This window comes from Rana temporaria, chromosome 10 (assembly GCF_905171775.1).
Source record: "Rana temporaria chromosome 10, aRanTem1.1, whole genome shotgun sequence".
NCBI classification, from domain to species: domain Eukaryota; kingdom Metazoa; phylum Chordata; class Amphibia; order Anura; family Ranidae; genus Rana; species Rana temporaria.
Genome location: NC_053498.1, coordinates 21,827,465 through 21,842,842, shown reverse-complemented (window position 1 = coordinate 21,842,842; position 15,378 = coordinate 21,827,465). Strand labels below are relative to the sequence as shown.

General features: G+C 44.9%; 1 protein-coding gene across 1 annotated transcript in view; it reads left to right on the top strand.

Annotated features, from left to right (window-relative positions):
* Nucleotides 1-15,378, top strand: part of LOC120916413 — a 60,090-nt gene that overhangs the window by 38,476 nt on the left and 6,236 nt on the right. Inside the window, exon 7 of the mRNA XM_040327373.1 lies at nt 13,530-13,676. Coding sequence (XP_040183307.1) covers nt 13,530-13,676 — 147 coding nt within the window. The remainder of the gene's footprint in view (nt 1-13,529; nt 13,677-15,378) is intronic.

Sequence of the window (15,378 nt, the reverse complement as noted above, 5' to 3'; positions counted from 1 at the left end):
CAAGAAGCAGATTCGGGATACAAGCAGATAGTCAAGCACAGAAAGCAAGGCAGAGTTCGTTAAGCAGGCCAAGGGTCAGATCCAGGAGAAAAGCAGAGTAGTCAGGGTCAGTCCGGGTCACAACATTCAGATACAGGAAACAGGAAACAGGAATTAGGCTCAAACAGGAAGCTAAAGACAAACCAGCAATCTGTTAGAGTACCTGGACCGACTTATATAGGCCAGCCAGAGCGTCAATTGGGTATGCACTAGCGCTCATGCGCGCGCGCCGTTCCATTGGGCCGCAAACACACATGCACCGAGGTGCCATGCGTGCAGGGTCGCGGCTGGCGCAGCTGACTTGGTTGTTTCTGTGACACCTACCTTTCCTCCATTCCATCACTCTTTAGCATGCGACACTACTGGGATTGCCAGTTGTCTGTATCCCCCACCGCGCTCTTTGGTTACATCCTACTACCGCTACGTCACAGCTACTACCGCTACGTCGCAGCAGATCCGGGATACAAGCAGAGGGTCAGGTACTGGAGACAAGCAGCAGACCTGAGATACGAGCAGAGGGTCAGGTACTGGAGACAAGCAGCAGATCCTAGATACGAGCACAGGGTCAGGTACTGGAGAGAAGCAGCAGATCCGGGATACAAGCAGAGGGTCAGGTACTGGAGAGAAGCAGCAGATCCGGGATACAAGCAGAGGGTCAGGTACTGGAGACAAGCAGCAGATCCGGGATACAAGCAGAGGGTCAGGTACTGGAGACAAGCAGCAGATCCGGGATACAAGCAGAGGGTCAGGTACTGGAGACAAGCAGCAGATCCGAGATACGAGCAGAGGGTCAGGTACTGGAGAGAAGCAGCAGATCCGGGATACAAGCAGAGGGTCAGGTACTGGAGAGAAGCAGCAGATCTGGGATACAAGCAGAGGGTCAGGTACTGGAGACAAGCAGCAGATCCGGGATACAAGCAGAGGGTCAGGTACTGGAGACAAGCAGCAGATCCGGGATACAAGCAGAGGGTCAGGTACTGGAGACAAGCAGCAGACCTGAGATACGAGCAGAGGGTCAGGTACTGGAGACAAGCAGCAGATCCTAGATACGAGCACAGGGTCAGGTACTGGAGAGAAGCAGCAGATCCGGGATACAAGCAGAGGGTCAGGTACTGGAGACAAGCAGCAGATCCGGGATACAAGCAGAGGGTCAGGTACTGGAGACAAGCAGCAGATCCGGGATACAAGCAGAGGGTCAGGTACTGGAGACAAGCAGCAGATCCGGGATACAAGCAGAGGGTCAGGTACTGGAGACAAGCAGCAGACCTGAGATACGAGCAGAGGATCAGGTACTGGAGACAAGCAGCAGATCCGGGATACAACCAGAGGGTCAGGTATTGGAGACAATAAGCAGATCTGGGATACGAGCAGAGGGTCAAGGGCTGGGGACAAGAAGCAGATTCGGGATACGAGCAGAGGGTCAAGGGCTGGAGACAAGAGGCAGATCCGAGTCACAAGCAGATAGTCAAGCACAGAAAGCAAGGCAGAGTCCGTTAAGAAGGCCAAGGGTCAGGTCCAGGAGAAAAGCAGAGTAGTCAGGGTCAGTCCGGGTCACAACATGAATTCAGATACAGGAAACAGGAAACAGGAATTAGGCTCAAACAGGAAGCTGAAGACAAACCAGCAATCTGTTAGAGTGCCTGGACAGACTTATACAGGCCAGCCAGAGCGTCAATTGGGTGTGCACTAGCGCTCATGCGCACACGTCATTCCATTGGGCCGCAAACCCACATGCGCCGAGGTGCCATGCGTGCAGGGTCGCGGCTGGCGCGGCTGACTTGGTTGTTTCTGTGACACCTACCTTTCCTCCATTCCATCACTCTTTAGCATGCGACACTACTGGGATTGCCAGTTGTCTGTATCCCCCACCGCGCTCTTTGGTTACATCCTACTACCGCTACGTCACACCAGAACATAGCAATGGCATAGGGGTTTGTGGAAGTACAACGGCACGTGGTGGGGGTCTGGGGACGCAGACATCTGACAATCTTGGATGTTTTGTATGCCGAATAGAGACAAGTGGCAAGTATAATGTATTTTCTTTTTTTTTCTTTTTTTTTTTTTTTTATTAAATTTTCAAAATTACAAGCATATATTGTCAATAAACATAGACATTATAAATAGTAGCAGTTAAGGAGAACACAAGTTAGATATTTACATTAAGCTCCAGTGTTTTTTAGAAGGCAACAACAAAAGAAAAAAAACAGTAATTTGAGTTTAACATATGTTGGCCATTATCTGGAGACTTGCTAAAATATATGCTTAGTGTTGAATTTAGTAATTAAAAACCAGATATAGTAATATATTAACAGTGTAAGGTAATATGAGAATACATAAAGAAAAAAATTAAGGGTCATAATTTCTAGACCTTGTATAATGTTGGGGTAATATATAATGAAGATAAACAGGGATTTATTGTATAGACATTAGGTTTGTACTGTTTCAATGGAGCTCTAAAGCTGAAATATACTGATAAATAAAAACATAAAAAAAAAGTAATGCTGCTACCATTTTTGCATATAATAACAATATATGCTAAGAAAGAAAAAACAAACAAAAAAAAAACTAAAGAGGCAAGATAGAATAGAGGGAAGGGGAAGAAGAAGAGAAAAAAAATAAAGATAGTACGTAGATAAGATAGAAAAGGTCAAAAGGGTCCCCGGGTATCTTATTATGTTTGTCTTATGTTATTAGCATATTAAATAGCTATTAGTAGTTATGTTACCAAGGTCTTAATAATGTGATGTCAAAGGTGGGAGGGAAAAAATGAGTCACCCAAGGATTCCAGATTTTTTCAAATTTTGCAATATTATCATTGGTAATGGCTTCCGTTTTTGAGTGGGTCATGGCTTGGTTTATTCTGGTTTTGGTTTCTGAGATCATTAATGTTGGGGTTTTCCACGCTTTGGCGATTGTCTGCTTTGCTGCTGTAGTGATTTGTAGAAGGAGTTTGAATTGAGTGTGGGAAATAGAAGTCGGTTTTAGATTTAGTAGTGCAATTGAAGGGTCAGGTTTTATTGTTTTTTTGAATAAGGTGGAGAGGATTAGAAAAACCTCTTTCCAAAAACATTTTGTAACCGGACATTCCCAAAATATGTGTATATGTGATCCTAGTTCACCACAGCCACGGAAGCAGAGTGGGGAGTATTGCGGAATATATTTCGCAATTCTGACAGGAACCAAGTACCAGCGCAAAAGTACTTTATAATTTGTCTCTAGAGCTATTATATTTTGTGAAGATGATTTTGTAGTGGTCCAAATTTTATCCCAATCAGATGATTCCAACTGAAGTCCAAGGTCTCTCTCCCATTTTTCCACGTATGATGGTGGATCTGCAGTAGGCAAAGTAATAAGGTGTTTATATATTATTGATATGAGACCCTTAGAGTGAGGTTCACGTTTACATATACGTTCAAATTGCGTGAGTTCATCGAGTTTACTCATATTTTGTATATATGGCATGAAAAAGTTTTTGATCTGCAGATATCGAAAAAGTTCTGATTGGGGGAGTTGATGTCTATCACATAGTTCAGGAAATGTTTTAAGTGAGGTAGATGTTGACATATCACAGAGTTGAGTTATGTCAGAGGAAATCCATTTTTTAAATGAATTAGGGAATGTGCAGGCTGGGTAGAATAGTGGGTTTCTAATAAATGATAGAAGGGGAACATGAGGAGATTGCAGTCCTTTGATAAGTTTAAATTTATCCCAGATGGTAATTGTGTGTTTGGTAATCTTATTTTTAATATTTTTACGATCTGAGGGTTTGGACCAAATTAAATTTGTTATAGAAAATGGATCACAGTCAATTGCTTCAATTGCAACCCAGAGTGGGGTTTCGTATTTTGCGTGATATTTGGGGATGCATGCTATTTGAGCTGCATGGTAATAAGAGGCGAAATTGGGGAATCCTAGTCCACCTTTAAGTTTGGAAAGGTAAAGTGTCTGTTTAGATCAGGGGTGGGCAATTATTTTTTCGAGGGGGCCACATGAGAAACTAAAAATATTTTGGAGGGCCGGGCCAAAAGGCTAAACTCAATACTGCATAAAATCAATTGTATTTCTTTATAAAACGCAGTAAATATCATTGTTGGACAACTGGTACGAGTACTTGTTATAGACATGGCACAGGAGGGGGACAGAGGCTGGGGACATGGCACAGGAGGGGGACAGAGGCTGGGGACATGGCACAGGAGGGGGACAGAGGCTGGGGACATGACACAGGAGGGGGACAGAGGCTGGGGACATGGCACAGGAGGGGGACAGAGGCTGGGGACATGGCACAGGAGGGGGACAGAGGCTGGGGACATGGCACAGGAGGGGGACAGAGGCTGGGGACATGACACAGGAGGGGGACAGAGGCTGGGGACATGACACAGGAGGGGGACAGAGGCTGGGGACATGGCACAGGAGGGGGACAGAGGCTGGGGACAGGCAGCCACTGTTTAATCAATAACAATTGATTAAACAGTGGCTGCATGTGATGGCACAGTGACTGCGTGTGTTGGCACAGTGGCTGCATGTGATGGCACAGTGGCTGCGTTTGATGGGCACAGTGGCTGCGTGTGATTGGCACAGTGGCTGCGTGTGATGGGCACAGTGGCGACAATTTATGGTGGCACAGACTCATGGGCGTCCGCTGAAACTTTTTCAGGGGGGGGCGCTTCAGCAGCGGCGATACACAGTCGCATTTTACCCTTTCATCGACTGCTAGCAGGGGTTAAAAGCTACCCCCCCACGTTAAAATTTAAAAACACCCCACTGTGCCCCCTGCATCTTTCAATATCTCTTTGTCCTACTGTGTACCCCCTCTCCACAACTGCACCTCTGGACCCCTTTACATTACACAGCATCCTGCATCACTGGACCTATTTCTATTATTACATAGTTATACAAAATTAAATGGTTCAACTCACCATAATGCAGAAACAGTTGGAGACCCGAGTGTGTCACTTGCCACCATCGCCTGCCACGCGTTGCGGATTGTCACTTGCCACGTCGCCTGCCACATGCTTATCACTTGCCACGTTGCCTGTCACATGTTGTGGATTGTCACTTGCCACGTTGCCTGCTGTCACATGTTGTGGATTGTCACTTGCCACGTCGCCTGTCACATGTTGTGGATTGTCACTTGCCACGTTGCCTGCTGTCACATGTTGTGGATTGTCACTTGCCACGTCGCCTGTCACATGTTGTGGATTGTCACTTGCCACGTTGCCTGCTGTCACATGTTGTGGATTTTCACTTGCCACGTTGCCTGCTGTCACATGTTGTGGATTGTCACCTGCCACGTCGCCTGTCACATGTTGTGGATTGTCACTTGCCACGTTGCCTGCTGTCACATGTTGTGGATTTTCATTTGCCACGTTGCCTGCTGTCACATGTTGTGGATTGTCACCTGCCACGTCGCCTGTCACATGTTGTGGATTGTCACTTGCCACGTTGCCTGCTGTCACATGTTGTGGATTGTCACCTGCCACGTCGCCTGTCACATGTTGTGGATTGTCACTTGCCACGTTGCCTGCTGTCACATGTTGTGGATTGTCACTTGCCACGTTGCCTGCTGTCACATGTTGTGGATTGTCACTTGCCACGTTGCCTGCTGTCACATGTTGTGGATTGTCACTTGCCACGTTGCCTGCTGTCACATGTTGTGGATTGTCACTTGCCACAGCGCCTGTCCCACATTGTGGATTGTCACTCGCCACATCGCCTGTCACATGTTTATCACTTGCCACGTTGCCTGTCACATGTTGTGGATTGTCACTTGCCACATCGCCTGTCACATGTTTATCACTTGCCACAAAGCCTGTCACATGTTGTGGATTGTCACTTGCCACATCGCCTGTCACATGTTTATCACTTGCCACGTTGCCTGTCACATGTTGTGGATTGTCACTTGCCACATCGCCTGTCACATGTTTATCACTTGCCACGTTGCCTGTCACATGTTGTGGATTGTCACTTGCCACATCGCCTGTCACATGTTTATCACTTGCCACGTTGCGGATTGTCACATGTTGTGGATTGTCACTTGCCACATCACCTGTCACATGTTTATCACTTGCCACATTGCGGATTGTCACTTGCCACGTCGCCTGTCACATGTTGTGGATTGTCACTTGCCACGTCGCCTGTCACATGTTGTGGATTGTCACTTGCCACGTTGCCTGTCACACATTGTGGATTGTCACTTGCCACGTTGCCTGTCACACATTGTGGATTGTCACATCGCCTGTCACATGTTGCGGTCCGGACTGTCACTTGCCTGCTCCAATTGTCCCTTGCTGTGTCCCAGAGTCAGGACCAGGGTTGTCAGCAATGTCAGGCAGCAGAGAAATTATTTAAACTCTCTAAATTCCCGCGGTGCCTACACAGAGAGGAAGGGGGCTGCTGGGCGGGCAGTGAGAGATGATGTAATCTCTCTGCTCCCTCCCGCTTAACAGCTCGCTGATTGGCCAGCACTCGCTCAGGCATAGACACTCACCAAGCCAATCCGCCCAGCCCACAAGTTCTCTCACCTGACACCCGTCAGCGGAGCCGCCCGCACTTTTAGCTGTCACTCGCCCGCACACTATGTCACTCGCTCCCTCACCAGCCCACCCAGCTGCCCACAGCCTGGCCTGCTAGCTCTCACCCATCCACGGCACTCACCGGCCATCCGCTGTTAGATTTCAGGGGGTGCCGTCCCGCTGACAGGGAGGGGGGGGGCGATCGGGGGAGATATACAGTGCAGACACCTCACGGCTCTCCTCTCACTGTCACAGCGCCATGGCTCTATTTACCAGAGAACTCTGCAGCGGCGCTGTGACAGGGAGAGGAGAGCCGTGAGCTGTCTGCACTGTAATTCTCCCCCGATCACCCCCGTCTGTCAGTGGTGCTCGCTCTAATTTCATTCGCTGTGATGCCGCCTTGTTTCCTGCCGAGAATCATGACATTGGCACTGGTTTCTAGGGGGGGGCGAGAGCCCTCCCTTGCCCTGTAGACACTCCCCCTTGGACGGATCTGTCCAATCGCGAGCAAGGGGGAGTGTCTATGCGACTCCCCCTTGCTCGCGATTGGACAGATCCGTCCAAGGGGGAGTGTCCATGCGCGGCGGGGAAAACAGCTGTTCAAACGAACGCTGTCTATAATGTTCCCCGCCGCGGTGATTAACGTGGCAGCGGCGATTTCGGCGGTGGCGGGGGGGCCGGATTAAAAGGTCCGCCGGGCCGTATACGGCCCGCGGGCCGTAGTTTGCCCAGGTCTGGTTTAGATACTCAATGTTTTAAAGAGCCCCAAATGAACGCTAGTGTTTTGCGTTGAAGATTTCTAAGAAAGTATGTTGGAACTGAAATGGGCAAAACCCGAAATAGATATAGTATCTTGGGTAAAATGGTCATCTTTATTATGTTTATTTTACCAATCCATGAGATTGGTAAAGAGGACCATTGTTTAAGGAGATTGGTAATTTGCTTTAGTAATGGCGGAAAGTTAGCCGAGAAGAATTCAGTTAAATTGGGAGTAAGAGTAATTCCTAGGTAGGTCAGGTGCGATGTAGACCAAGAGAATGGGAGGGAAGTTTGTGCTTGTTGTAAAGTATGGGAAGGTAAGGAGATATTTAAGGCGGTAGATTTTTGAGAGTTGATAATAAGTCCAGATAGCTGTGCAAAATGATCAAGCTTACTTATAAGGTTGGGAGCAGAAATATGAGGGGAAGACATAAATATTAGTATATCGTCAGCAAACAAACATAATTTGTGCTGATGACCTGCTAAGTCTATCCCTTTGATTGAAGGGTCAGATCGTATAGCCTGAGCTAGGGGTTCAATAAGTAGGGCAAATAAAAGTGGGGAGAGTGGACAACCCTGACGTGTTCCTCTATTTATGTTAAAGCAACCAGATTTATATCCAGCATATTTAATATAGGCTTTGGGATTATTATATAGTGATGAAACCCAGTTAAGAAAGTGAGGACCGAACCCCCATTTTTGTAAGGCAAAATGTAGATAGGGCCATGATACTGTGTCAAATGCTTTTTTAATATCTAACGACAGAAGACACATAGGTATTTGTCGTGTTTTAGCTGTTTGGATTAATAACGTTGCCCTACGTACGTTATCAGCTGCTTGGCGAAAAGGAATAAAACCAACTTGGTCTTTATTTATTAATGAACCAATAATATTGTTCAAACGAGTTGCTAGAATTTTCGCTAGTAGTTTGATATCAAGATTAAGTAGGGATATGGGCCTGTAATTAGCACAAGATGAGTCATCTGAATGAGGTTTGGGGATCATTGTGATTATTGCTGTTAAGGTTTCAGGACGAAAGGATTGGTTGTTCAGAAGTGAATTGAAAGCATCTGTCAGCAATGGCGCAAGAAGAGAAGTAAATTTTTTGTAATATAGGGCAGAGAAGCCATCAGGACCCGGGCGTTTATTTGGTTTAAGTGATTTAATGGCTAATTCAACCTCAGCAGATGTAATGGGACTTTCAAGATGTTCATGTTGAGTTAAAGGAATCATTGGAAGTTTGATTTGTGAGAAAAATAATTCTGCAGAGGATTGGTCAAAAGATCCCTGATTGTTGTAAAGAGATGTAAGGTGTTTGTGGAAGGTTTGTAGGATTTTTTCTGGATTACTGGTGTAAGTATTATGAGGTAATTTTAATCGAATCGGCTTGTGTGGGTTGTTTAATTTTTTAAGTGCTCGAGCGAGAAGCGTGCCAGGCTTGTTAGCTTTGATATAAAATTTATGCTTGGATTTGCGTATGGTTTTATCTGCGGATTCAGATAGGAAAAGATCAAGATTTAAGCTAGCTTCATCTAGTTGATTTTTTGTCACAGGGGTAGGATTCGCTTGAAAATTTGCGTGGCAAGTGTTGAATTTTGTTTCTAATATTAGTTGTAGCTTGTTTTTTTCTTTTTTAAGATATGATGCTTGGCGTAAGCAGATTCCTCGAAGGACGGGTTTGTGTGCCTCCCATAAAGTTAATGGAGAAATATCAGGGGTTTTATTATTTTTCAGATAGTCTTTTATGGCTAATTCTAAGTCTGTAGAGTGTGATGGATGGGATAGGGTTGAATCATTTATGTGCCATGTGGGGTCTTGATTTTTAGGTATGAGGGAAGTGAGAGTAGAAAGTATTGCACAATGATCAGTCCATGTAAAGGGTATTACAGAAGATGTGAGCAATTCCGGGGACATACTAATAGAGATTAGTATATGGTCGATACGGGAAAAAGACTTATGTGGATGGGAATAGAAGGAATATTGACGTTTCGTGGGATTGATTTCTCGCCAGGAATCTAGCAAGGAATGTTGTTGTAGAAGTCTTTGGAACCTACGAGATTGAGAATTGGAAGTGATAGGAATTGGGGACTTATCTAAATAAGGGTATAGAACTTGGTTTGAATCTCCACAGATCAAAAGGGTGCCCATTTTATGAGTCTCTATTACCTGGAACAAATGGGAGAGGAATGCTGTTGGATTTTTATTAGGAGCATAATAGGATACTACTGTGATTGGTGTATCACATAGATGCCCTGTAAGAATGAGATAGCGACCTTCTGGGTCTTTGGTTTCTGTCAGAAGAGAGAAGGGTGTAGCTCTATGGAATGCAATTAGCACTCCCCTTTGTTTAGTTTTAGCGGAAGCAGTAAAAACTTGGGGATAAACTGTACCAAAATATTTAGGTGTCGAGGTTTCAGTGAAATGGGTTTCTTGTAGGCAAATTATATGCGCCTTTGAAGAAGATAATGATCTAAAAACTTTGGTTCGTTTTTGTGGAACATTTAGACCTTGGACATTTAAGGTAAGGATATTTAAAGGAGCCATAATGATATTTTATAGAGAATATTATAAGACATACTTAAAAACAATTGAAAATCCATACTTACCCCGGGGAGGAGCAAAGAGAAAAGGGAGAGTGGAGACAGAATGTTGAGAAATAAAGAGAAAATGAGAGTCATTATTAAACAAATAATTAACAAAAACGTTTAGAATGCAAGAAGGTAAAACGTTGGCGTTCCGGGCGTGCAAAAGTGCAAGCTCGGAGGCACAGAGTCTGACCAGGGAGGCTCCTCACACAAAAAGGTGTGTGGGAGAGTCCAAGGACAGAAAAATGGAGGGAGCAGTGACAGTTTCTCGAGTCCCTCACGACCAAAAATATATCTAGAGAAGAAAAAATATATTATGACACCCATACTGGAAGTAAGCAAAAATAAATCAAATCTAAGAAATATTATAATATTTTCAACATTAGTAGATGTAAAATTTTAATCTAACAATTGTGTTTTATGTTTTCACGGGGAGAGTGTTAGATTATAAATTTTGTTGAATTATACAAATTACCTCTGGGTTGCCAGTTGTAGGAGAGGCAGTAATGTCATTAATAATTAGGATGAGAAGAAATAAAATCTACTGGATCCATTACAATCAGGCTTCCGTCCCGGACACGGGACAGAAACGGCCTTACTCAAAATATGGGACGATGCCCTCGAGGCCGCAGACGAAGGAGAATCTTGTCTCCTGGTTCTGCTGGACCTAAGCGCAGCCTTTGACACGGTAGACCACAAACTGTTACTGATGCGACTAGCCAAGGTAGCAGAAGTCGCAGAAGGTGATTTACCATGGTTTTCTTCCTTTCTTGAAAACCGATCACAAACAGTTAAATTGGGTTGTTTCATGTCGGAAAAGCGCACGGTGTCATGTGGAGTCCCCCAAGGATCCCCCCTGTCACCGGTGCTTTTCAACATCTATCTTCGCCCTCTCTTTGATATTATCAGTAGCCAAGAACTACTCTATCACTCTTATGCAGACGATACGCAACTGTATTTTCGCATCTGCAACAAAAAGGATCATCATCTCAGTTTAGAGAAATGTCTCTCTTTGATAGAAAACTGGATGACTAAGAGTTATCTTAAACTCAACAGTTCAAAAACAGAACTCCTTATGTTTCACGCCAGCCGAAAGAGTCAACTGGCAACAACCTGGACACCCCCGCCCATTCTGGGCCAAATCATCACCCCTAGCTCCAAAGTCAAAAGTCTCGGGGTCATCTTCGACACCTTCATGACAATGGACGCACAAATAGGGTCAGTAGTCAGCGGAGCGCACCATCTGTTGCGCCTACTACGCAGACTTATTCCATTTATCCCCAAAGAAGACGTAGCAGTCGTGGTGGGAACAATCGTGAATTCCAGACTGGACTATGCAAATGCCCTTTACCTCGGACTCCCAAAGTACCAAATCTCTCGTCTGCAAGTCGTACAGAATACGGCCGCCAGACTTGTGACTGGGAAAAAAAAATGGGAATCAATCTCACCTTCGTTGAGAACCCTTCACTGGCTGCCAGTAAAAGACAGAATTGCATTTAAAGCACTCTGCCTGACACATAAGTGCATCCATGGGAAGGCTCCGCAATATCTTTGCGACAAGATAGAACCTCACAATTCGAATCGCGTTCTGCGATCCACCGACCAAAATCTGGTCAGGGTACCAAAAACCAAATACAAGTCCAAAGGAGAAAGAAGGTTTGCTTTTCAGGGTCCTAGACTATGGAACGCTTTACCAACCAGCATTGGGTTGGAGGAAAACCACCTGACTTTCAGAAGACGAATCAAAACTCTGCTCTTTTGATGACATGAGACACGAACAACTAGCGCCCAGAAGCGATTCAGTTCGCATGCGCCGCGCTTTATAAGTTTTTCATTCATTCATTCATTCATTCAAAATACCAATTATTAATAATATATTAGTAATATTTACTTCTATTCAGTAAACAGTTTTGTACAAAAATAATATAGAACCCTTGTTGTGGGTAAAAAAGGATCAGGGGAAAGGGGCGGGGAGGAGGGGGTAATATGAGGGAAGTAGAAGGGGGTGAGGCGAGTAAGGATGGGATGAGGATGGAAGGGTGCAATAGGAATAGGAAAAAAAAAATAAATTTTGGACAATTTAAAACTTCAATTATCCTAGACCAAAAAGGGGATAAAAATTGGAATTAAAAAAAAATATATAATAATAATAATAATAATAATAAAAAAAAAGGACAATAGCCTGCTTAGGGGAAGTAAATTCAGGATGGTTAAATGACATTAAGTGTTTAGCATCCAAAAAGTGGATGAAAGATCAAAAATATTTAGTGAAATTCAATTTGATATGCAAAATGTATTCAGTCCATTGAGTCCGGAGTATCTTGGTTTGGAGAGTTGAATCGACCCCTCTTCGATGAGCTTTGTCTGGTTCTGTCATTTTGGACTTTGGAGAAATTTTGTGGAGAACTGGATGCTGTACGTCGGCGAGGGCTGGCTGAAGGTCTTTCGCAGAGATGAAGTTTTTGTAGGGTGTTCTGTAGTTCATCAGGGGTTCTGCATGAGTGCTTGGTACCTTGATATGTGAAGCGAAGTGAAAAAGGGAATCCCCATTGGTATGGGATCTGATGTTGTTGTAGGTTTTGTAATAAGGGTTTCATTGAGCGCCGTTTAGGAACTGTTATTGGGGAAAGGTCAGCAAAGATCTGATACGGGTGGCCTTGGAAGATAAGGGATTCTTTGTTCCTTGCAGCGACCATAAGCTGTTCTTTGGTGTGGAAGAAATGGAATTTCGCAATTATGTCGCGGGGGGGACCTTCAGATTTGCGCGGTGCTAATGCTCTATGTATTCTGTCCATTTCCAGTCTCTCAATTGTAATTGACGGTGATAACTCTTGAAATAGGGCAGTAATTGTTGATTGTAGATCAATAATAGACTCCGGTATACCTCGTATGCGAAGGTTTGAGCGACGTGCGCAATTTTCAAAATCTTCTAAACGAGTTTGCAGCGAGAAATTTTCATCTTTAAGTGTGTCCAATTCAGTTTCATGAATCATTACATTAGTTTCTATGTCATCCATTCTGTTTTCTAATTCAGCCGTGCGCTGACCTAAGTCACGTATTTCTTTTGTTAATTTCTCAGTAATATGGTCGGAGGTCTGCTTTAATGCTTTCTGTAGCATTTTTTCTATTTGAGTTAGAAAATTTGGGTGTAAAGAGCCTGTCTGTTGTGGCTGGCAGATGGTGCTGTCCTCACAGTCTGTATCATATAGTTCATGAGGTAACTGCAGCTGCTGCTTGGCAGCGTGAGGTAAAACTGTGTGAGGAGATTTAGGCATTTTACTGGGGCCTCTAGATGAATTATCCCTGATGGGTTTCATCTTATTTTTTCCCCGGACAGCTCCATAAACCATCTTAAAATGTTCCCAGGGTACTGAGGAAGACCAGGGTAAGCTTTTGAAATAATTACCCTTCCATTCAGGTGTGTATGCTGGCCGTGAAGTCCTGAGAAAAGGGGAGCCTCAGCAGGACATGTCTGTCTCTGTGAGCTCCACGCATGCCCCTGTATAATGTATTTTCTAATACATTGAATTTCTTGGGGGAATTCATTTGGGAGGATGAAGGTGTTACTTTTTTACATTTATGTACAAAATGTTTTTAAAATATGAACATTTCTGTTTTTTCTTTTCTTTTACAGCTGACTTGTTTCGAACTAAAAAGATCGCAAATAACCAAACCTGCACCTCGTGTTATTCCAACTCATTTACTCAGTGTGAGACAAAGGAGAAAATAAAGTGTTCTGGAGATGAGACTGAATGTGGCCGTATCAAGATTCTTTCTGCAGGTAATGGTCGAAATAAATAAATATTTTTACGCAGTACGATTTTCAGGTAATGTGCTTAATCAAGCTAAGTATTAAGTAAAAACCATTAAACCTATAAAGTAAAAGTAAAATTGTCCCTTTAAGGTGGACCTAGCATCAGATAAAGTTCTTTATGTCAAAGTAGTATTAAAGTGATACTATGGGTTTACGTTAAAAAAAAAAAAAAAAAAAAATAACAAACATGTCTTACTTACCTTCACTGTGCAGTTTGTTTTGCACAGAGTGGCCCCCAATCCTCCTCTTCTGGGGTCCCACAGCGGCTCTCTCGTCTCCTCCCCGCAATAGATAACCCCCCTCTGGGAAGCTCTCTCCCACGGGCACGCTCGTACATAGTCGCCGAGTGTATGACTCGGCCCTGCCCCCCAGCGGGCGCGTCATTGGATTTGATTGACAGCAGTGGGAGCCAATGGCTGTGCTGCTATCAATCTATCCAAAGAGGAGCCGAGAAGCTGTGGGGAGAATGACGCAGGATCCCGCCCACGGAAGTTCGGGGCTCTGGAAAGTAAAACAGGGGCTCGGGGAGCAGGACAGTGCAAGGTGTTTTTTCACCTTAATGCATAGAATGCATTAGGATCACAAAATGTTTTTTTTTAAATAACAAACATGTCATACTTACCTTCACTGTGCAGCTCGTTTTACACAGAGTGGCCCCGAACCTGTTCTTCTGGGGTCCCTCAGCGGCTGTCTCGGCTCCGCCCCCCCCCCCGCAAGGACTCAACACCTTCATGCAAGCTCGCTCGCATGGTGTTGAGTGCTTACGACAGTGCTGTATCCTGGCCTAGGCCAACAAGGCCCAGGCCTAGGGCAACACTTTGCAGGGGGCAGCACGGAAAGAGTCCCCGCCGGCTTGTAGCGGCAGTCTTATGGGGCGGGCTGGGCTGAGAGCCAAATTAGTCTAGCACCCCCATTATTTTTAACTTTAGATAGATTAAGGGGGATGTTATAGCCTCTGTCAGTTTATTTCTTACCATCCCCGTCCCATTGCAGAAATTAGCCAAACAGGAAGTGAGAGGAAATCTATGCAAGTTAAGGGAATTCATTGCCCCCCCCAACCGGCCCTCAGAACTAGTGTCCCCACTCAATTTTTTTAGGGTGGGTCTTAAACAGAAAGGGGCGTGACCTTGCCAGGAAGGGGTGTCTCATATTTAAATTAGGGGGTGCGCGAGTTTAGTCAGGCCTAGGGCAGCACAAAACCTAAATACACCTCTGGCTTACGGGTGTGCTCCAGTGATACAGCCGGCGGCCATAGCCGCTCACTGTATCACTCGACCCCGCCCCCCGGCGCGCCGCATCATTGAATGTGATTGACAGCAGCGCAAGCCAATGGCTGCGCTGCTTTCAATCAACCAATGAATGAGCCGGAAAGACGACCGAGAAGCCTGCTTGTTCACAGCGCAGGATTTTCGAGGGGTCAGGTAAGTAATCGGGGGGCTGGGGGGCCGGTATTGTCGGATGTTTTTTCATCTTAATGCATAGGATGCATTAAGGTGAAAAAGCATTTACCTTTACAACCCCTTTAAGGTGAAAAAACACGAGGCTTTACAACTCCTTTAAACCTTCAAAGTGTTTGAAACTCAACCACTTCAGCTCCGAAAGGTTTACCCCCCTTTAAGACCGGACCATTTTTTGCGATACGGAACTGAGTTACTTTAACTGACAATTG